Genomic DNA, 24660 nt, shown 5'->3' on the forward strand with positions numbered 1-24660 from the left:
CAACAAACTCAAATTAAGAGAAGAAGAAATATTGACATTTAACGCTGCAGTTTCAGTTGAACATTTGATATATTAGCAAGAAGAGTTGTTTTCATCTAAATGGGTCGTGTCAGAGCAATCAATGTTAAAATATTGCAAATTGTTAGTTTGTGTAAGGTACTTTTGAGTTCAAATTCATTTATTCAGTATTACAGGCCTACAGGCCAAAAGTAAATCACAATTTATAACTATACACTTTGTAAAGCAGACTGGAATAATATCACAGCGGTAAACGAACCAAAGCATTTCATTGAAACCGAGTTTAATTTTTTCTCACATAAAGTGGTAGCAAACTAGTAAGTACTACATGTATTAAATTTGATTGTATTTGACATAAAGGATATGCTATACCTACAAGAAACAATGGGTATCACAATTCTGATTTAACTTTTAACATTATTCAGTGGATTCATACAAACGTGCCATACGGACAAACAAAATAGTTCTCATTTTATAAAAAATCTCACAGAAGACATTCAATGTATCTTATAAAAGATATGATAATACATTAAAAAACAATGTGAAAATACATGGAAAAATAAGCAAAGAGGTCAAACGTGCGATAGAAAAATCGAATCATATAACAAATGGAATGGATGCCACGATATATCCAGAAACTGTTTCCATTATGCCTTTACAAATCTGGTGTTCACATGTTCACCAAAATGGCTTGTCATATCCCACGGCATTCATGTGGCATGCCTGCACTCTCACGTTCAAGAACTTAGAAAATTGTTTAAAATACTCTTTTATACAGTGTATGTCTTGGTTGTAAAATACACGAAGATATAGAAAAAAAAACTTTACCCCTCCCCCTAAAAGAAAAAACCTGTGTTGCGCAATGCCAGACAATTGCAGGCATTTTCCATTATAAAAAGTTGTAAACTTGAAACAGGAAGTCAATTTCGGTCACAAATATTAAACTTGAAAGACAAAGCCTTTAGCAATATCAGCGTCTCTGATATGTTTTATATCGGATTAATTATGACACAGATAGTGCCAATAGCCCCTCGTTAAGTCCTACACATTTACTACATAGCAAAGGGAAAAAACACCCATGGTCAAATCAATGCCAAGATTGTTTAACAAATAGAAATACGGTGTATTGGTATTAGCAAGACTATTATGAAAATAAAGTATAATTCACTCCCCCACACATCAGGGCCTGGCTTAATTAATCAAAACTGCATAGTGCTTTCTTGTGGATAACACTGTCCATGGGATAAAATGTTTCAGCCTTGATGACACCTGGTCCAGATGGCTTATATACCACAGCACCTGGGCCAAATTCTATGGGCATTTCTGGGATGACGAAAGCCAAGACATGGGTTTACTTCTTATCCTGATAAAATGTCTAGCTCTACTCAATGTGCTTCCGGTTTGGAAGTTCACCCCCACTGTTCTTTGGTGTCTATCACATTGATAGTGCGTTACCAGGAACCAGTTTCTAGACAGTATTAATAATGGAGAGCTAAACGTGTTCCAGTTGTATCCAGTTTTTATTTTTGTTAAAATGATTAGCAACATCCCACTGACGACGGGCGCACTTATCATCAATTAACCCATAAACGGCCTATTAACGTGGTACGTGAGGTAAATATTAAACCTTCTAAGTAATACACGTCTTGTACAGCAGATCGGTAATATTGTTACACCAAAATAGGAACGTCTGCCAAAATAAGATTACAGTACGTCTGGTGTTTCACGTAATGAAAAACAGCACATTTTAAATAGCCATAAACGAATTAAGTAATATCCGTAATGGGATACTAAAAAAAGAGGGGGTGCCATAAGAATTAACTATATCGCTCATGTTAGCCCTCCATATACCAGGTCCATACTGAAAACAATTGTCAAGAAAATTATACCATTTTAATCAATTTATAGTTCGCCCGTTTATTTAGTATTTCAAATAACATTTTGGTGCCCCTTTTGAAAATAAATTTGAACAAAGTTTATTTGACAGTATTCAATATAAATAACACACACATGTCAGACGCACCTATTTTGGCAATGAACATTTTTTGGCAGGACAATATTAGTCACTACTAGTACTGGTATGCATGTTCTGTTTCAAACAAAAAAAAAAAGAATGTACTAGTGTATCCAAATACCATGACAACATTGTTACTTACAAAAATGTGCTCAGATGTAACTAAAATGTGCACTGGTGCAAAACACAATTCTCGTTACTTGCTAAAAATAGCGAGGTAACTATTTTGTTTTCTTAGATATAGCGTTTAAATTACCATAGAGACAACGTCTGCCATTTATCAGATCTGCACTCTGTACGGAAGCACAGAAACAAATGTATATTGTTATATTTCACTGCGCCACAATGTTTCAGTGTCAAAAAGAAAGGCGAATGAAATCTCTCATGGCTTACAACCCAGAAACTTGGGAATCTTATTAATGGAATTCTATCAAGTAATGAGCATATAAAGCAGTGAATAAGTTCCTCATGACCGTCTACTAACAGGTCGATTACGGCAGTTTAATCAAGCAGTTGCTGGGAGGGGGGGTGGTAGTAGGCACTGAGCCCCCCCCCCCTTTTTTTTCCAAAACAAAATCATGGATCCGTCCACTGAAACTTCCCACTGAAGGAGAAAATTACAGTTCAGAGAGTCTACAGAAGTACGACAATAAGGAGAGGAAAACGAACACCTTTTCGGATTGTTCCATCCGCTACTTAACAAAAACAATGCTGTCCATTTGGTCTGTACGTGTTTCTGTTTTGGCCAGGCTGGTTGGTACGTTGAGTGTGATATATACCCGATTTTACGTTGATGATATTCAAGTAGGACCAATATTCCTTCAATGTGCAGTTCCCGCTGCTAGCCGCAGCCAAAAAAAAGACGATAGACGTATGTTCAAGTTGTTGTGCGTTCACATATTTTGAGTTTCATATTTTTGGCCGATGCTACCATCTGACCGTTTCCTTGTTCTTACATAAGATTAAAATCTTCGCAAACTTGGTGAGAATTTCGTCTATTACGACAAGGAGACAGAGTGAGTCTATCATACAAGTCTTTAGCGAGATCTACCGGTGATTTAGACTTTCGGCGTGGTCTGTCCTTGTAGGTACCGCCACCTGTCGTGAATTCCCGAAGCCGTATATGTGTCAGAATGCCAACTAGCAGTTCGTCCGCATTTATTTTCAGAAGTGCTGACGTTTCGATGAATTTGGAATTAAATCGCATAGCCAGTGCTTTTCCGTCTGAAAAGAATAAAAATTGCAACGTTATTTGCTAAAAATAAACCATTCCACGCTTGAAGGAGATTATTAACTTTTGTAACTTTGAGGCTTTTACTTTTTAAATGGCCTAAGTACTAAGTACATTATAGGCCTATTGATTTAAGGAATCGATTTAAAGGTTGGGACAGGTCCTCAAAATTCCAAAAGCCAATCCGATTACTTCAAAGTAGTGAGTAAGTTGCTTTATTTAGGACAAATTTCATTCATGTTTCCTGCTTTTCCATTTTTTACTTTTTTTTTCATTTCTATTGTTGTACGGTACATTACAGTGGCAATTGGCCAAAAGCTAAAAATTAAAGAAGCATGATGATTTAATTACGACCATATCCATATTTATCGATCTAAAATACTTGAGTTCATTACGCTAACATGCTAACAGGTTAATGATGCATTTACTGGAAACTTGAATGAATGAAGCTAATTCAAGTCTATGATCATTAGTACATACTTATAATCGACCCTAGATATGAAATGTTATCGGAAAAGTTCGCTACGTAGGCGTTCAGTAATCATAATCCAGGCCATTTAAGAGGACGTTCACTTTTCATTATAAAAGTTCACTGTAGCAGAGAAAGACAGATGTAGTATCTCCCGATAGACTGTTTCGACTCGGAATATGTAATACTGGAAAGTTACTTTTGTTTCTTTAAATCTTTATTTGTAAATTATTTTTGGCTGTTAAGATCGGTGTACTAAGAGGATATACTATTCACATTTGAAAGTATCCTAAAATCATTTGCATGTCAAATTATCCTGCAAAGCCATTTATCTTCACAATCCAGACAAAGAAACGATGGAAACCCTCCTATAAAAGTACATAATGTCAATTATTCTTTCTAAAATGTCCGACGAACATGTAAATGAATCGCGATTAGCTAAGAACTTATTTGATTAGAAATGCCAAAAAATATCGAATCCTAGCACAGAGATGGGTTGTGATTCCTGCGTATAAGAAATCGCTTTTTATCTCGAGAAAAAATCGGATGTGATGCAAAAAATCTCGCATAGGATATCTTCTACGCCATGGAAATCATCGTGATTAACGACAAACTTGTCCGAAAAACCACTTGCATCGGGTTATTACTAGCTCTATGTATAACAACAAATACCGGTACTTACTTAACAGGCAGACATAAACGGCAATAAAATCCGCCTTAAAATAAGGAGTATACTTTTGTCTCTCCATTTAAATTGAAAATCTATCTTGTCATCGAAATTATTTATTCCTTGTGATGAGGGGTGTGTGGAGGAAAAGCAATTTACTTTAAACAAAGACATGAGAATTTCTTACTGACCACTGTAAGAGTCATATACCGCAGTTTGTAGTTTCGCCGCAGTCAGTCTTATACTGCATTGGTTTAATCTAAATTCGCCCAAGATACAACGAGGTGGTTGTTCATTCTAACCTTAGTTTTGAGTATATCTGTGGCATTCATTATCTAAAATGTATTATCGATTGTTTTGGTTGTTCCCCAAAAAACATGTCCTAAAGCGAAACACATACTTTCATTTGTTAAAAAGTAATGACGTGGGCAGTTCGTCTTGTTAAAGGGGGATGAGAAAAATATCCTCATAGGTCCTGTACTGAGGATCATTTGGCAAATTGGGTAAATCAAGCTGGTCAGCTAGTTACGAATCTCGATGTCATAGTCATTACTTGTAATCAATGTGCGCAATATTTCAGACAACAGATATCCTGTTTGGGCACAATAAACGACGCTGCACGCCATGTTTTTTATTCGCGTGTCTCGTTAATCTGTAAGTCGGTAGGCATTTTTGTCTCAGGTTAGAGCCTGGCCTTTCTTGGGGCGAATAAGATTTCATGTCCTTATATTTCATTTCCGATCGAAGTCCTGTATGACATTTGAAAACGATTACCTGGCACATGTTGAAATAGACTAGTATGTGTTGAATATCATATATATCGAGTTTAACCCATTAATCTCACGAAAACTGCATGTCTTTTTCACCTGCAGACTTTTTTTCAGGTTAATTCTTGATATGGCGCCAGTTTTTTTTCTTTACGTTATTGGGCTTGCCCAGCGGCGGTTTCAGTATCAAAAGGCACGTTGTTGATATATTTTAGATCCCTGTGTTAGTCAAAAATGTTTTGTAAAAATCAAACAGCATACATGTAGCCTATATAATCGAAAGCAGTTAGATGTCACACTCAGATGAGATAATTGAGTGATTTAGTCTCGGCTCCCGCTAAAGTCCAGTTTACACGGAGTGATTGAACGTGCGTGACTCGTTTATCAGCTGAACACGATACGGTCTTGATTGCCGCCAATGCCCACCGTATAAACCATGCAGATGTGCACATGGCACAACGTCGATTATTTAACGTCGATTGTGAAAATTTTCTTAAACAAAACATGGCGCTTACCGGCTGTCGACACTGCCCTACCCCGGGCAAGATCGGTTTTATTTCCGACTAGAATAATAGACCGGTCCTTGGTCTGCCCACTTTTTAGTTCTTCAAGTAGTCGCTCAGCGTGCTTGAACGAGTCTTCGTTGGACACGGCGTACACGATGACGTAGGCATCGGCGTGGACGTCTCTCGGCCAGTCTGTGTTCTAGAAAGAGAAGCTGAATGTTAGTTATTGGTGCCAGGCACTGACGAGTGGTTTAGATGAATTGAGATAGGTATCCCCATGTGTTTTGAAAGAAAATTCCTTGGGGCAAACTTTAAAAAATCTTAAGTCAGTTTTGTAGGCTGCAAAGTATAAGCCAACTAATAACGCAAAGACAATTTTGCGTAGTCGGCAGTCCTGTTCAGCGAAGTCCAAGAATGCGTGTGTGTGTGTGTGTGTGTGTGTGTATGTGTGTGTATATATGTATGTGTATGTGTGTGTGTGTGTGTGTGTGTGTCTGTGAGAGAGAGAGAGAGAGAGAGAGAGAGAGAGAGAGAGAGAGAGAGAGAGAGAGAGAGAGAGAGATTACTTCTTAGTGAATGTCAAATCTGCTGAACTATTAGAAAATATGCACGCTTACAACCTGAGGGGGTTTATATATACCATTAAGAGCGGATGAAGAAAAACAAGATTTTTATGGATTATTTTTTGATAAAAGACAGTGCGCACTGCTCAGAACGCTTAACACCTGGAAGCAATGCATAAAATCACAGATTCCTTTTTCCAGATGTTACCAAAGGAATCTGTAAGATCAGTTAAAAACACTGATATTGCCACATAATTCATTTTTGTTTCAAGATGTAAATTGCTGTAAACAAAATATAGACACCACCTTTTACGCACGGGGCCAGAGTCAAAATACTGTGAGGGTCAAAAAGAAAGGTAACATTGGTACATGTAAAAACAAGTATGGGGGCCAGTTGTATTTAACCTGAAAATTGGTCATGAACTTCTGATAGACCCACTACGGATTTGTCTTGGATTCGAGTAGTTTAAAATATTAGTCTAAATGTTATAAGCAGTGTTAGCAGGGCATTCACAACAGAATACGGCGGACCCTACATGAAAGGAGAGCCGACTAATCCGCTGATGGTCTCCCTGCCTCCGCACGCGCCACTGAACGGATTAAATCACGGCTTCCAGGTTTAATTGTTAGACCCCTGCAAGGACGGCGCGTGTGGAGGCGGGGATACATTTTGTACCATCAGTGGATTAGTCGGGTACGCCATATTTGATCCGTGGATCAGTAGATCCGAGGATCATCTGTTGTGAATCCCTTCATAGCAATAAAGCTTATTTGTGTCGCCGATGGTGGACTTAAGGCTTATTCCCAGTAAAAATATCGGTTCTTGTAGATCCAACTCCGCGGGGACTCTCGCTGAAATGCAATCAGATTAACAGATTAACACGCCTCCTCTTGTTTACAACGCACTCATGCAATCACCAGCTTCTCGGTATAGATATTCAACACCAGGAAGAGGCGTATTAATTTGTTAAACTGATTGCATTTCGCGATAGTCTTCTATGAGTTACATCAATCTACGTGCATAGAACGTAGGTTTCATTAGTTGATCAGACCGCTCTCAGAGTAGCACCATACCGTGAATGTAAACTCAGTCTCAGCTACTTGTTCTGTCAAGGGACCGTGCATAAAGGACAAAAAAGGGCAATTTAAATCAGTTTACCATCCATTGCCTTCAATGGGCATACAAACAGAGAGAATGATGCATTACAGGTTATTATTATTCCATAACACGCCACTCACCTCAGCCTTTGATGGATTAATAAACACAAGCTCGGCTTCTTCCCCATTAAGGACGACTGATATTGACGTCTGGCTGTTGTCCACTGGAATGAAAGGCGGTTTAGAGCGTCATTAATATGATCATTGTGTGCAATGATGGTCAGGGGAAATTGGCCAAAAGTTCTCCTCCTTCGAATGAAATATACATTGAAAATAATAGTAAAATTAAAAGGAAATATAAGATATAAAAAAAATACAGCTATTCGCCTATTGCACTTCTGGAGAATGCTCCTTGCCAAATGATTTCTTTATTTAAAAGGCATTTTCTTGATATCGTTATAAAAATGAAAGATGCATATTTGGCATCAAACTACAAAACAACGACGTGAAAATGACGCGTCGATCATCACCCCTAATCTGAGATTCTTACGCTCAACAGAGCTCTTTGCCAAATCTTATTACGGATCCTCGATTGAATAAGCATCTTTCTTGGCATCGATTTCTCAAAAAAAAATCTTTAAGTTGCCACACATATTTGACACCAATTTTTCCAAAGGACTGAAAGTGATGCGCCATTTCCCCTAAGAAAGGCAATTGGGAGCAGAGCCATTGCCCTTAACAGAGTTCATGCACAAATCTTATCTTGCAATTATTATTCAGTTGCGTAGAGGGACATTTACTCTTATGCAAGAAGAAATGCTTAGTCAGATCCAGTTTGGACTATTAAAACAACCAATGCTAATGCTTGGTGTTCAGAAAAAAATCTACATTAATTGACCGCCATCAGAACACGTGGTCTAATGGACTGGTCAATTACGAAACCCTCAGGTAAAAAAATCAACGTGTTTATGAGCTTATCCAACATAAAAAGTCTTACTGTTGTATATAACCGTTCCCAGTATTAATTCCTGCACTCAAGGTCTGGATCAAAAGTAACGCTTTATTAATCTCTGACAGGGACCCGTTGTGGCGTTAAATCTAGGGTTCTCACTCGCTGAACCTAATTTCTCCGTCTGAACTCACATGATTAAAGAACATCTGTGAAATCACGGGAATACATCCAGGGATCTAATTACCCAGTTTCTAAGAATTCTCATCGATATTAAGACGCGCTCAGATATACTTAGATATCAGCAACCCAAAAAAGGTGTATCCTGTCTTTATTGATTTATTTTTAATTGTTGTACCGCCTCCCGGGACTTCACATCAAATGTGAGGGAAGAATTTGATGTAAACATCCTGAAATTTTTATATCTCAATACCAGAAACTGCGTTGTAGTGATTGAAATAAAGTCTCTCGACGCCACTGTATAATGCACACGGTTTATCTTAAAAGTACAGGGTAAATTTTGTCATAAGGAGATTTAATCACAAATGTGTTGCTAGGAACAGAAGCGCTGCTTCCTACCACCCTCTACCAGGACCCCAGAGAGATTTTTTCACCAGATATTTCTCTGGCTTATTTCTGTGCTCTCCAGCGAGGAAATTTGCACAGAACTTACGTCATCACCCCACTGACTTCTGGTTGAGGAGACCTTCTAAACATACACTGTAGTCTAAAGTCTTCAAATCTAACCACCAGTGGACAAAAATAAAGCGTTGACATCTAGACTAATCGCAAGCCTTCGTCTGGCTTTATATTCACGTGGTAGGAAGCCCCGTGTTAAAAAATAGCATTTATAGATTCTGATTTAATTAGTGCTGGTGATATATATTGTCTCAGACATTTTTTCTGTGATTTTTTTGTATTTTTTCTCAGATTTCTTTGTATTTTTACAATAATGGGCACGTGCAGAAACCATTCGTTCATTCCGATTTTTATAATTACCATGAATATCTATAAGTAGGCCTACATGTATATTATATTTATAATACATGAATACACTAATACTAGTGGCATGCGAACCATGGGTAAAATTGATTGACACGGGCGGTCATGGGCATGGGCGGATTGAGTGCGGCTTCTGGGTCTTCCGGAAGACGGTGAAACTTTTCAAGTTTACATTGATGGGTATATAATTTTTTATTTTTTCTGACGGAAGACGATCAAAAATTGAGGATAGATCAACAAAGTAATTTTGAAGGCTGTCAAAAAATATCTCTGGATCCGCCCTTGATGGACATGCATCACAAGCATGTCACTAGAGACGCGACAGCCTCGTGGTATGTCGATGCCAAAGTGAAATGTCGTGGAAGTTATATTTTTTAATTACACAAACGTCATAAATCATATTAAGTTTTACGTTCGATATGTAGGCCTAGTTCACAAAAACGAGAATAGGGCCTACCATATAAGCCAGTAGGCCCTTATGAGTGCCACTGACGATCACGGCTGAATGACTTAATGCTATAATAGACGGTTGATAGCCCCGCTTCACGTCACTGAGGATGGCACCTCGAGATGGAAACACACTGCCACATGTTTTAAAGAATGTCGTTGCGAAGTCGTATAAGTGAAGGTGAGCAGGAAGCGATATGAAGACAATGAAGTGATCAGTTGCCACAAAGTGATGTAGTTTGCTGCGAAAGACAAGCGTCTCATCCACGTGAGACAGGTCAACGCTCTTTTTGTCATAGGTTTATTTATAGCACTATATAATGTGAGGTTATACTTAATTTAACTGTTTCGACATAATCTTAAAAGAATGCGATCATGCGTCACCGCCCAAAGATGTCACTAATGTAGCAAGACAAGACACACTGTTATTTCGGAACACGAAGAATTTGTTTACTGTTTTCTTGAGTAAAATGCTTCACCCATAAAGGGCAAATACTTCATTTTGCCTTACAGCTCCTTATCCTATAATTAACAAAAGAAGAAAATATACATCAGGCACGTGTTTTTACTACATGTGTATTTTGTTGTTGTTGCTGTTATGGAAAAAGTCAAATGATAAATACCGATTCCCAGGAGGAGTCATTACGAGGTCTAAAAAACTTCCGAGACTCGGGCAAATGTCTGCGGTCACGTGACGTATAATTAGGAAGTCACAGCGTCCCTGAGCGACGTCCTGATGTGGACAGGAGTATAGTGGGTTGAAGTGATACCGCGTCCCTTGTTATGAATAAAAGGAAAGAGGACGTAGAACAGCGTCATCTGCACTGCTCATGTATAAATTTACCCGGTAGAACACGGCCTCTGCAACGGATCTCTTTAGTACCGTTCCTTCTATTTTTGGGATATGATGCAATTTTTTATAGGCCATGTACCGCTCCTCGCTAGAGACCAGTGCTGGCAGGCGTCGCAGTTATTGTAAGGTTTTGCTTCAGTTCATACAGCAATGTAATTTCAGTGTAATTTCATACTCTGCACAGTTAACGAAGGAACATAAAATGTCCATTTTTTCAGTGAGACTGTATCAGAGACGCTGAAACTTTTATATGTCCTCTTCATTTTCGGGTATGGCACAGACATTTAAATACATGTGTGTATTGTCTTAAAATGAGAGAGGTGGTTTGTCCAGGGCTCAGAAGATAGTATTTTTATCCCCAAAAGACACTATTTTTACCGTGCGATGAAGTCCAATATAAATAAATGTGAATCTAATGGAGATGAATTCTTTACACCGGGCTTATATCTGAGCATTTATCATTTCAATGGGCATTGGGTTTGGGAAGTGTTCTTAATGTAAATGTACATGCAGCGTTTGTGCCATTTATCATACCTTATATACAGAAGCTTTCGTATTTTTTACAAACATTTTTCGCGAGCATTTGAAGAACGATTCGCCAATATTAGTCTGAAAAGGCTCTTTGTACCCGCTGTATAAAAAACAACGTTGTCAAGACAATCACAACAGACCAAATCAAAGCAGAGAAGCGGTCTTTAAGATTCATTGTAAAACTCAACTTAGTTGGTTAAATATTCTACGCATGTTAAGACCGATTTTTGACTTATGCCAGTTTATTCTTTTTCACGTCTCTCTCTCTCTCTCTCTCTCTCTCTGACTATCTGCGTTAATGGTGAATCATCAAAGCCAAGGCAAGAGCCTATTCATTATTCACTCCGAGTGTCAGAGGAATATGCTGTGCACACTCGATCATGCTAGATGGTGTTATTAGCCATTCCTGATCTTGTTTTACAAATAAGGAAAAGAAGTTGCCCTGAAACTCAGGGGGATTCAATCAGCGGGGAAGCTGCACAGTGGGAAGAAGGAAAGAAACCACAGTTATTCCGGTCACTCCTTGTATTGTTTTTAGTTTGTTTGTTTTTGTTCGTCATTTTTTAAAATCTCCTTGGTACATAGAAAGTACAGAGGAGTAGCTAATACCATCACATTACATCTCAGTTGGCCACATGCGGTAACAACAAGGAGAAGTAAAATTACTTTTGCTTCTCCGCTGATTTTGTCATCACTTTTTCCATTTGCCACACAGTCAGACGTGTGGAGCAAATTTCAAGCCGATTAGTGGGGGATGTATCTACCAGAATACCTTGTCACATTATTCGACCCTTTATGTCTACTCACTTTGTCATTCTGCTCCATAACCCCGATGGTGAGCATTTCTCTTATTGCCTATTTTGGGATAATCGCTTAAATTAGCCAAACTCAGACCAAAAGAGGAGACTCGCCAGGAAGGTCCTTCTTTTTTGCAAGTAGATTGTCTGAACATCAGTATGTACATTTAGATTATCGCTAGAAATGTCGAAATCTGCGGTGAAGGAAGCCGCACACGACAATCATCGCAAACGCAGCGCCATTGGTGCGTTGGTACATCACAGAAACCTTGTAATGTTTTGCTTGTGTTTCTTTTTTTAAACAAGATAATGTACACGTGTTGTTTTGTACGATTTATGTTTACATTTTCCCCGCCTGGAAAAAAATAACGGTTTCGCAAGAACTACGAAGATAAAAACAGGGAGTGTCAAGGGAGAAGGCTGCACCATATGCACTGTTGGTATGCAGTTACATAGCAGAGCGGCCATTTGTGTATGTCATGTTTATAGCGATACAGAGAGAGAGAGAGAGAGAGAGAGAGAGAGAGAGATTTCACACACTATTCAAGGCCAAAAGAGAAAAGAGAAAATATGTCAACACCTTCGTCTATCAAATACACATAATGTAGACATCCATCTAGCTAATACAAGGAAGTGCGGCTATTAATCGTCTTTTAATTCACAGCAAGTGTTGTGACATCCCGTGCAGTAACAGCATGTTTTTCCGGGCATTATTGTTCATAAAACCAATGCCTGCTACTTGAAGACCATCACAGGTAAGACTGACAGAAAACACAGCTCTGTTTGCAGTCGGCACGCTGCGCCAAATTGCAAGCATTGCAAACGAGTCTCATCTTGTCGCACCGAGTTCCCCGCCGCGCTCTGACATGGATAATGTAGGTATTGCTGAACTGAATGGGAAATGCACTATTCCTGTTCACGTGCTGCGAAATTCCCCATAATTTTTTTAATCCATAACAACGAAATCTCTACCAGTCACTGTAATATGACCAGGAATCATGGATACAAAAGAAAATGTGAGGAGAAAAACATCATTACTCTCTATTGGTTCATTGCAAACATTATGGTGACTTGTTAAAACGTATTACCGAAATCAGTATCAGGCACCACACTTTAATAATCTTTTGGTAGCATGATCGAATTCAAATCAAATTTTTGATATATCTTGTACCATGGCACTATTGTAATAAAATGGGAAAGAAATACACGCCGGTAACTGAATATCACACGCTATTTTCTTTCTGTGCGTGCAAACGGTTTTCGTGCATGGGAGGTTTTTAATATCTCTACAAAGAAAATTAATGTCTAATATAACCATCATATTTTGTTGATGATAAAAACCATGTATAACATATACATGTCATCAAATTTCATGATAATGGAGTCCTTCAACACTAATAACTTATTTTGGCATAAAAACATGCCATAGAACACTAATAACTTCGGTGTTGATTTAATTTCCTTGTGGTGGAAAGAATGCTGGTCTTATTAAGCTGATATACGATACGATGGCTAAGGAATATGTGCTTCGTCAGGTAGCTAGTACAGTTCAGTTAAGAGTTGGGCCTCAGGTTACTCCGTCATAAGACACACACACACACAAACACACACAAGAACCCGCCATATTTTCCCCTTCGACTCAATCGAGAATGCCTTTAGATCGTAAATTACTTTTTTGTTCAACCTTATTACATTTTGCCAACAGAGGGGAATTTTCACCGCATGTTCCCAACATCCAGTCCTTCGTTTGTTTCCGTTGTTATCTTAGACATGAAATTACATTCGATGGATTTGCTACATTGATTACTTTTACTTCGAGAAGAATTTATTCCTACAGTTGATGATGGGGATTTTAAAATTACGTTTCATTCTTAAGCCCCCTTTTTCCACGAGCCATCTAGGTTTTCATGGTAAACAGGTGGGTGTATATTTTCCAGAATCTAATTCACTTTAATTTTAATCCTAAATTGCTTATCATTAGGTGCAGATTCCGAAAGTCAGTTGAAATGTAAATGTTCCTACACTTGGGTTGAACTAGCGAAAACATGGGTTAAATTTTACGACATATAGTAATCGAAACACAGGCCTTGAAAACCAGTTTATACCCAGTCCCATTAGCTAAGAGACAACCATCGATGGGGGACTGTTCCGTTTTAAAGTGTCCGTAGGCTATATCATTAATTATTGATATGGCAAGGCTCATACAGTATTAGTCGGTGAGCATCACGTATTAACCTTGTTTTCATGGTTATACACAGGCACCATCAATAATGATCTAAAATTAATGGCTTAATATCTAAAACTGAAAAAGATACCATTACTCGATGCCTATGCTGGAACCTTAGTGACAAGGTGTCATTTAACGTTATCTCACCAATGACTGCTTATCAGGGGAAACTGTCCCGCTACCAGTGCCACAGATTGATTTTCCGGTAGATATTCACAAATATGTCTCTGGTTATTTCATGACCCTTTTCTCTATTCACATTAGAGAAAAGTGCAGATAATTAATCTGCGGCCCTGGTTGAGGGTAGAGGAAACCTACCGCGGCTATGTGACTATGCCATGCATTCAGACGAGGATTAAGCCTGAAACGCGCTGTTAAGACGGTCAAATGGGAGAGAGACCAGTTGTTTTTTAAATACCTTGACCGTTGGCTGACGCACTTACTATTTCTACCCATCTATCTTTATTCAGTTTGTTGACGTTGTTTGATAAAATGCATGCGAGTGGAATATCCTTTTCTTTATCAACAATGTTAAGAAGGCGTGCTTTTCTTTTTCAAACGTCACATACGTGTCACATACGTGATGCGTAGAACTCGGCTACGTCTCTATATACTTTAACCGCAATCGAAGCCCTGCTTGATTTCAACATATGAAAATATACGTGACCAAAGATGAAAACATTTCTCCTCTACATGGCTTCTGAAATGTCGAGGACCGGACAAACCCCTCTGTAATTGAAAAAAAAACGATGTATCTCTGACATTTTCCTGTGCTGTAGTCAAGTTCCCACTGGAATACAACGTACGTTAGGCACCAAACCGCGCGACACCACCCTAAGTTTCAGAAAGTAATAGTATCTTCGTCCCACGTGTCTCTCTCGGTGGAAATAACATGGAGAGTTGGTGCCAGAGCTCAGAAACTCCGGGTGGCTGGTCCAGGAACCGTTCCAGATGGAACATGATTTGATTAAGCACACCGGTAGCACAGGGAAAACAAGCAACTGTGATAGACAGCACCAGGTTAGACGAAATCAAATTTGTCCGCAGGGACGAGCACTGACATTTTCTTACAAATGGTTCCAACCCCTTTTTTGAGTGCAAAACGTCAAATGAAAAGATTGCCGTTATGGCAGACAGTATCGGTTATGTAAATAAAACGATAGAACTGTCAAAGATGAGAAACACTATCAGAAACATATCGAACACTTGTGAGAGGCCGTAGTCAAAGAAAAAGTACAAATGGCTTCGAAATCTGCTTGCTACCAAATAACACGTCGATTATGCTTGTTTTATCTTTGTTATCCTAAACTGTTTGTTAAGCAAACCATATAATCCAATTTGCCAAAAAACTCTAATTCACATTGCATTTTGAATAAGGACAATGAAGAAAGAGACAAATAAACATGTCAGTTCTGAACATAGGTCCGTGTAATCATTGCCAAACAACACCGGGTAGACTACGGACAAAAGTAACAGTTTCAAATTATCATCTTTCCATCAATACTCAGAGCAAAACAAATATTGTTTCAGAACTGATCGAAATACATTTTAAAACTTTGACATAATTTCCGTCAAGCTCTACGGGACAAATATTCGACTATAATCTGGCAGCAAATCGCAAGGGACGCGTCTTTAATAATTCAGTTGATTGAAATAACAACACCATTTGCATCACCCTCGAAAAGAATTGATTTCTCATCGAGAGACCGATGCAGATCGACGGGATATTTAAAGTGCCGTCACAGAGAAAAACAGATTCGGTTCCAAGTGTTCCTTTTGACGTCACGAGTGATTTTTGGACTTACTCCAGAAATAGTTGCTTTGATTGCATTTAACTCAATGCATGCGTCATGCCAGGGTGTCCATAGTATACTCCAACCGACCACTAGTTTATCATATCCCAAGAGGATATCTATTACCTTGATTGTCCTAACATCTTTACTCAATAAATGTGTGTAGGGGGAAAGGAAGTCGGCCAATCTTGGTCTCTGGCGGCTCATCTCGGTGGATTGCTGAAAGGACGAATACAAACCACCGGACAGTGGCCAGGGGCCTTGGGTGAGGGAGAGGGGATTTAGCGGCCGTTGAAGGCCAACGTTATACCGGTACATGTAAGGAAATTTTTACGTAGCGCCCGTGGCACTCATGTAGATGTTGACTGTTGGAAAAGTACGATGCTTCAGATGGAGAGAGAGACCGACAAAAAGAGAGAGATGTGAAATTAAATGCGTCACTTTAAATGTACATGACGAAGCATTCGATTCCGTTAATTTTGACGAAGGGGTTTTGTCTGTCATCTGCGATCTTACAAGAAGCTTGTTCTTCTTTGAAAAACAGGAAAAGAAATGATATTACGTCACCGGAATTTAGCCAGATTATAGGATTTGGCGGTAATGATATGCAGATAGAGATGGGGTCAACATTGGGTCACTTCAAATTGGGATGGGATTTGGGACATCCGACTGATGACCAATGCAAATTAATTCAGCAGGTTAACTTGAATACTTGTCAGCCCATTTACGATTCGGTGTTCCCGGGTTTAATGTAATAGTACATGTGCGTTTAAACTTTGGTTTTGAGACTAACCTAAAACTGGCTCTGTCAGACAGCTGACGCCGCTAAAGCCCCCTTTACACTGGACGGCGTCCTTTCTGCGTCCAGCAGTACGGCCCCATTTGAGAGTTAAAAAATTATAATGCTTTACGTCCCGACAACTGGCCGATCATTGAGCATTCATTCTGATACAAAATTAATGCTCGTGCCTCCTTATTAAGACCACAGCGATGCCAAATTTCATGGTCGCAGAAAGGACGCCGTCCAGTGTAAAGGGGGTATAACCCAACCTAACGATAATACTTGTTCAGTGTTTGATAGTTTTAAGAATGACAAATACTTAACAAAATTAGTTATCACCACTGATTTTGTAGACTTTTATCATACTGTCTTTGGGATTAGACATAGACTTAGTCGGCTTAGACTCAGATTTAGTCGGTCAAGATTCTTAGCAGCCTGCTTTTCTATGTAGGATTCCTTGAAAAGTCCCTCCTGCACAAATTCATAGCTATAACCATGACATCATCCATCCTTTACGCTGGGTTGTTTTTGCACATAGACAATTAATATCTGTCAGACTATGTCAACAATTAATCATCCCTATTGCACGGTCCATTTAATTCATCTATTATAAAAAGAAAACCAATTAATTATTCGAGTAAAGAGAACCTGACGCTCCTGTTCTGCGTGTACCGTTTCGAAGAACAAACGGTCATATATGTTTGTTACATAACATAGCGGGGACACATTATTCAATGCGGCCTCTGGTTAATTTAAACAAATGGCGTATCGACCTCCTTGACTTTCCAGCTATGGACACAGTTTTCATAGTATAATATAATATCATTTTTGGAAAATAGGTGGATAAGGGGTTGCGTTAGCCTATACGTATTTCATATGCTTTTATTTCCAGTGACATAATCATAACCATAAATCCGCGTTATATACCACTGTCATTCTACTAAAATGTATTCTGAATTGGGCTACTAGTGTAGTGAATAAAACAACGTCAGCTCACTGTCCACGTGAATATAAACGTGCTGGCAGCAATGTGTTGTGATATTACGTGACACAGTTTTTCTTGGTATAAATCTGTTTTGTCCTGTGGGTCGAACACTCGTTGTCAGTTCTGTAGTGAGAGGAAATCTCATGGTCATATATCGCCGGAGACGTGATAAACGCTTGCAAATAGGCCTCGTGTGATTACGAATGGCATTTTAATTCCATCATTACCCATTACTGCGGCAGTTAACACAAACACAAAAATCGCAGTTTGTAAATGGGTCTTTGCAGATGAGTCAACCTGGATAATGTTATAATTTTATCTCTGTTATTCCCCATTATCGCGATATTTTGAGATAAAACGAAAAGCAGATATTACAATTGAGTAGTTCTGTATAGGCCTATACCGATGGACCCGGTTTCGCAAGTCGACAAGTGCTCTCGATCAGTCATTAATCCCACGGTTTTCTAATTAAGACAAAACCTCATGGATGTATTATTCCGTGGAATCACGGGCCGCATTTGCGTGACGCGTTGAATTTGCAACACTTGTGCTTATGCATGTTTTCCATCTTTACCGAACAGAATGTTTGACAGATCTCTCGATGCCTCGCGGGAATTATGTTTCCCGGTAATGGCCACGGCGTTAATGGTCAAAAACTGAAAAATACACGGGGGACGAGGGCTGGTATGGCAAAAAAAAAAAAAAAAAAAAAAAAAAAAAAAAAAAAAAAAAAAATTTGCTCGCGGTTACCTTGTCTGAGTTGCCTAAGAAACAACTTTTAAGTGATAAACTTCTTATATTGAGAACTAGTTTTTTTAGGATGTGCATATTAATTGTGGTGCTTAATTCCAGCGCAACATGGTGGATTTCCAACAGGATTCCCAACCTGTGCCTTTCAATACGTTTCACGCAGTCTGTGAAGTGTTTTATGAATGAAAAAAAAAACAAAAATTCCAGAATCTACCCATACTCATTAGACATAACACACTTCACTACATACAGTAACTTTGAACCTAAGCTTTTTTTTTGCGTTGCCTTTTCAAACAGTGCACAACGCTTAACCAGAATGCAACATTTGTCAAAAAATGATAATAATATCAATAATGTACTTACAAAACGAAAAGGAAAATACTTACATTCGTCCGTGTCAAAAGTTTCCACAAAGTCTAACGTCTTGAACTGTTGGACCAGGGCTTTTTTCCCCACCGTCTCGTGGCCTAGCATCATCACCCTGTAGATTCGCCCCACGTCGCTACAGGCATCCTCACTGTAATGACTGCTCCCGCCAGACATCACACTGTTGGAGCGCAGACGATATCCCTCTCGGTCCCCCGTGAAATAGTCCCCTAACTCCGCGCTCCCCGTCGACGACATACTCTGATTGCTTCGCGATATAATTCTGAAAGTGTCCGCCTTCTTGAGCAGTCCCTTGGGGGAGGTGCTGAATTCTCGAACGGGAATCAACTCCGTGTCGCCGTGCTGAAGGAGTCTGGTCACCGAGTTTGGAAGACTTCGATACACTGTGGCTGGGATGCTGTCGCTGCGAGGTCTCCCTCGGCAGGTTGAGGAGACCGAGACTCGTTTGTCTTGGATGGTGACGTGATTGCCGTGCCTGTTGAGTCCGCACGGGGAGCTGGCCCGAGAGCCCTTGCAGTACGACCAACTGGCCGAACGCGGACGTATTTCGTCCAAACTGGCGGGTATCTCAAGCAAATGTGTCTCCGTGTCAGCCATGAGTCAGTAGGAGAGGGTTTGTGATATCTTTTAAACTACTTCTTTTCCAAAGATTTTTTGTTCTGTAAAATTGTTTTGCGCTGTTGAAGCGGTTTTCGATACTGTCTGGCAAAATATTCTTTTCTCTGCTCAAACAATGTTTGGCGCCAAAGTATTAAAAATGAGCATAATGGTACACTTTTTCCTCTAAACCACACCAAAATATGCCCTACAATCTATCAAAACTGTTACAATACTAATTGGGCTAATTGCCTGTTACGAAATGTACAACTTACTAGTAGTCACCTAAAAGTGGCTAAATGAATCGTCTTGTCGATATTGCTTTAAACATGCACCGTTCTGACTCTTCGCATTCTCTTCTCCCGGATCAAATCCAATATCACCACAAGTAAATGATTGCCTGTGCATACATACTGCCGAGATGATGCCGTTATATTTACTGCCTATTCCTGCCTGAGAAATCCAATAAATACTAACGCGCCGCTGTCAATCAACGCAAGTCTCAACTTATCAGAACACGAGTGGAGATAAAAATCGGCACTCGCTTCGTGGCGGTTTCTGGGAACAGCACTCTCGAATGTGTTCACCGTATTCCCAGCACCAACTGTGAGGTTTACTGAACTTAAATTTTTTAGTGTCTAAGTTCCGGGGAAGAGTTTATCTAAGGTATGACCAAAGCAGTGTCTTTACCTTGAGAAAAAAAAAAGAAATTGTGTGAAAAAAAATACATTGTAGGAGGACAAGGACTTGTTATTCTTACGAGGACGACAGCCAGGTCAAACCACACAGACAGACATACAAATAGAGAAAAGGCGGGGGCTAACCATCAGTTTTCAAGACAAAACAAGAGAAACTGCCCTTACCCTTATCTATACGAAGTAAAGGACTGAGGGGTACAACGTAGAGCCATAATTGCCTAATATTTGGGTTGGGCACCAAGCATTATTCCACCTCCGTTTCTAGAAATCGTGTGCGTTTGTAAAGGGTTTTACAGGTAGGCTACTCTATAATACTGCATGTCCACAATACTGGGCAACATCAATGGAACGTGGCATCACATTTTCAATAATTTTGTTAGCACGCTTTCCGCTCAGAAGATGAATCGTATTTTGCTAAATGTATCCATAAAAATTGCAAGATGTGACATTGAACACATATAGGATTATCAGGGAAAAGTGCACTTAAATTCAGAGAGTTGACAAAGCAAGGTGCAATCCTGAATCGGCGGTTAAACAGCGATGTTATGAAATCGACTGTAGTGCTTTAAAAAGTGGGAACCGGATATAGCTTATTTAATTAGTCTCATTCGAAACAATACTATTCGGAGAGCTTTCTTTTCCATAATGTGCAGCTTCAAAACAGACCGGTATGTCCGTGTCTCCGATTTAATGCTGTTTGAATGTCATTTTCGGCTAAGAATTCAAAAAGTTTAGTAATGTTTGGAAACACAAAATTGTTTGTTATCATAAGACAAATCCATCCCCTTTCACATGAAACACTCCCCACTGTAATCCAACACATAGGAATATTTCGACAGACTTTCATATATGATAACCCATTGTTGTTACCCAGTGTCGTGGACGTGCAGATAAGTAGGCCTATACACAGTGACAACGTAACTCAACTTGTTAATGAGGCCCACTAGTCAGTTGGAGACGAACTTGTTCCTGCTAGCCAGTGCCTAGACCTACGTGCATAAAGTTGAAGAAAGGCACGTCCTTGGCATTAGTTGATTTGTTGTAAAATAACCACGATGATTGTTTGTCTAGTTAAAGTGTCCGCGTCGAGACTGCGTGCTCAGTTGAACATTTCATGACGTAAATATGCTATTGTTGGGAAAATCCTAAAATTTCTGCCAAAAATACAGAAAGTATTTGCAGTATCTAAATTCCGATGGGGAAAATCCGACTCATCTACATTCAAAGAATTAGCAGTAATTTAATTTTCCACTTTGGCAACCTACAAAAACATTTTGCCGTAAACATTTATGTTAAGAGGACCATTTATATCTTACGCTCCAAAGATAGCTAATAATCGATTAACATATTTAAAGAAACCAATTGATTACAAGAAGATACAAAAAGCACATAGAGTTTATTTTCAATACGAAATGTCCTGAAGGCTGTAAGTTTGATTAATGGGAGGTTTCCGGGTAGAACAATACTTTCGTTTCACATATAGTACGGCAAAATAAATAAATAAATAAATAGATAAAACTGAAAGACTTGCCATCCTAAGCCTTCTATCCCTCAGCCGCGTGGCCAAACAGGTCTGATTAAGTTCTTTAATTACCTGTCTAACATTATTATATGCAAAGCTGTCCCTTCCACCACTCCCGCCGCACGTTGCAGCATGTCCGGTCTTTTTACTTTTTTACGTCAGTGTCAAATCAACAACATGCTCAAAATGGCAAAATGGAATTTTTTACGTTAAAAATCACGCAGCTTCAATATATTCACAGCTGTCACATGGAGTTTCATGTGTTTTACAGATAATACAGTCACCCACGACGATGAAATTAACCAGCTTTTAATGCGAACGTCTCAGGTTTCTTTTTCCAATGCCAAAAAAAGATTTGCAATCAAAGTCACACAATATTGCCGCCTCTGTGGATCTTACAATTTAAGACGTTAAAAACCAAAACCCACACCGCGTCAAAATAGTCAATAATAATTTAAACATCAATGGGGCTTCCCGTTCTGAGGTATTGTATTCAAACCTTGGCCACATTTAAAAGTTATTACTAATTTGAATACGCATACATATAATACTGGCACCTTTCTATGACAACAACACGTTGAAAATACCCCCATAATAATTATCTATTTTATAAGAGTACGCAGAATGTACCTAGGCCGCATTCACAACCAAAGATGATCTGCGGACTAACAGATCCGCAGATCAAATATGGCCGACCCACTTGAAAGCTTTTCGCGTAATTCCGGCGTGGAATCTATTTAGTGCCTTTTTGGGGATTATACGGCAAGCATTCAAGTGGGTCGGCAATATTTTGCCCGCATATTTGTTAGTCCGCGGATCAAATTGTTCTGAATGCGCCTTTAAAGAACACGTCCTTGGTAATGATATCTATAGTGCATTATATAAATACATATCAATGCTCTTAATAATCGTGTCAAAATATAAGTAGTTTGTTTGTTAACCAGGATGGCCTGACAGCTCATTTTCAATAAACATGTTTGCGTGTATGCCTATCCGTTTAAACCTACACCATTGGTCAAATAACATGAATCTGGGACACTTAAGGGCCGGGAGAAATTGTACGAGTAAGGCGTAGATTCAAGTACATTCTGGGCAATAATTATATTCATTTCAGTTTGATATTGAAATTTATCAGGAAAAGAACTGTTCCGGGAGATTTGTTCGAGGTTAACGATAATTTGGGTAACGTTATAAGGTGAAGATTTAAAAGGGGTCGTACAACATACATGTTTGATATGTGTGACATTCATGAAGGAAAGTGGGAGATTGTGTCCCCCTTTCAAAAAAAAAATGCGGAATGACGATTTTGATATTAGCCAGTGGCGGATTAAGAGGTTGGTCAGGAAGGTCCTGACCCCTCCCCCCCCCTCCCCATCGATTTCTGGTCCCCTCTTGAATTTGACTAGCTGAATTGTAGTTCTATACCGTGCCAAATCGCACGGTTCGCCCTCTAAAATGCCAAAAATTTTCCCCACGCCAAGTGTTGGAGGGGGGGGGGGGTGAGGGTCGGTTTAAGCATCCACAGCTCCCCTCCCCCCCCTCCCCCACCCACTTCAAATAATCCTAGACCCGCCCCTGTTAGCAGTACCAGTAAAGTGGTCCTTGGATCCTTCATAAGTGTGTATGGAAGAGATAAAATATGGTCATCCTGTATGGTGGGTCCTGTTGTGGCTGTACAGACACAAGCATTAAGGGCAGCTACCGGTACCTGTACAGCACGTCACAGTTTCACTGACTCCCGGTGAGAGTATATTGCCACCTTTATAATATCTTTGATTTAATGCTTTGATGGCTTAATTTTTCCTACTTAGTGAAAGTTTACAAAAATTTGTCAGGGGCAGATCCAGGATTATTTAAAGGGGTGTCCCTTTTTTAAGGAATGACAGGCCTCGGATGCAAAGCGGACAATATCATACATGTAATATAAAACAAACAGTGCACAGTCCTGGGACACTTAAGGGCCGGGAAGGATAATGCCCAGTGACAGTGACCCAAGGCGATCCGTTTATTTTTATTTATTTTTTTTTTTTTTGTAACATCAAAAAATCAGAGAGCCCTCGGAGATGGAACCCAGTCATATTGACGAGCGCTCAGCGACATAGCAACAACACCATGTAATGGGCGTGGAGTTAGGAAGTGCAGCTTATTGAGAATACATCCAGGCTGTAACGAAACTTTGTATACACTGTACATTTATTGGTAAATTAAGTATGCTAACATGACAAAAATCAAACACAACAACTGACTGACAGCATTATTTGTTAATTGTTTTAAGTCAGTAGAGTCGATAGGTCACTTGAAAGACGCTTTTTTGCTGTGATTTTCTTCTCAGTAACCGAAGGGGGTCAGGAACCTCCCTAAATCCGCGAAACAGGTCCCAGCTGGTTTTGTTCTTCAATCGCCTTCAGATACACACAATGTGTACGGTCGCAGGTGATGTTTTTTCTGCATCTTAAAAGCATTGATGATTAATGTATGACGGATATACTTCCCTTTCTCTTTATACGAAAATAAGCATTTCACTACTCACTTTTTCTAAATACAGATTGAAACATTTCAATCACTTAGGTGAATAATAGACAGTGAATAATAACGACAAAAACGGTTGGGTCATAAACATAAGGCCATTTCAAAAGCACAGATAAAGATTATTTCAACTGACTCACGGTGATAAACATGAGTCGTCGAACGCAGTAACCATGAATTTCGTGCAAAAAACAACAGGTGCTGCACGAATGTATAACATCACGACAAGGTTCCAACAACATATGAATCGAATTTCAAATGTCATAAACCTCAAGGAATTCAAAATGTTACTTAAGTGTCCGCAAAGGGAAGGCCAAATTCGCAAAGCTCAAAGAAAATTCTCGACTTTGTTTACTCATAGTTTCATCTTTACACGGCTTGTTTTCTCTTCCTACGTGTTAGAAAAACTATAATTGCGATCGTTTGGCAAATAAAAATTGCGGTCTGTTACGCTTTATAAGCAACACGCACGTTGCTGGAAC

General features: G+C 39.3%; 1 protein-coding gene across 1 annotated transcript; it reads right to left on the reverse strand.

Moving 5' to 3' along the window:
• Positions 1–165: 165 nt before the first annotated feature.
• Positions 166–20002, reverse strand: LOC106179235 (GTP-binding protein RAD-like). Its single transcript, XM_013562775.2, has 5 exons — positions 19708–20002; positions 18835–19494; positions 7475–7557; positions 5682–5871; positions 166–3256 (listed from the first exon to the last, which is right to left on the reverse strand). The coding sequence occupies exons 2-5, from the start codon at positions 19430–19432 to the stop codon at positions 2985–2987; spliced, it is 1143 nt and encodes a 380-aa protein (XP_013418229.1). The 5' UTR covers positions 19433–19494; positions 19708–20002; the 3' UTR covers positions 166–2984.
• Positions 20003–24660: the final 4658 nt, after the last annotated feature.

This window comes from Lingula anatina, chromosome 4, assembly GCF_051362555.1.
Source record: "Lingula anatina isolate TDL-2025a chromosome 4, LinAna3.0, whole genome shotgun sequence".
NCBI lineage: Eukaryota > Metazoa > Brachiopoda > Lingulata > Lingulida > Lingulidae > Lingula > Lingula anatina.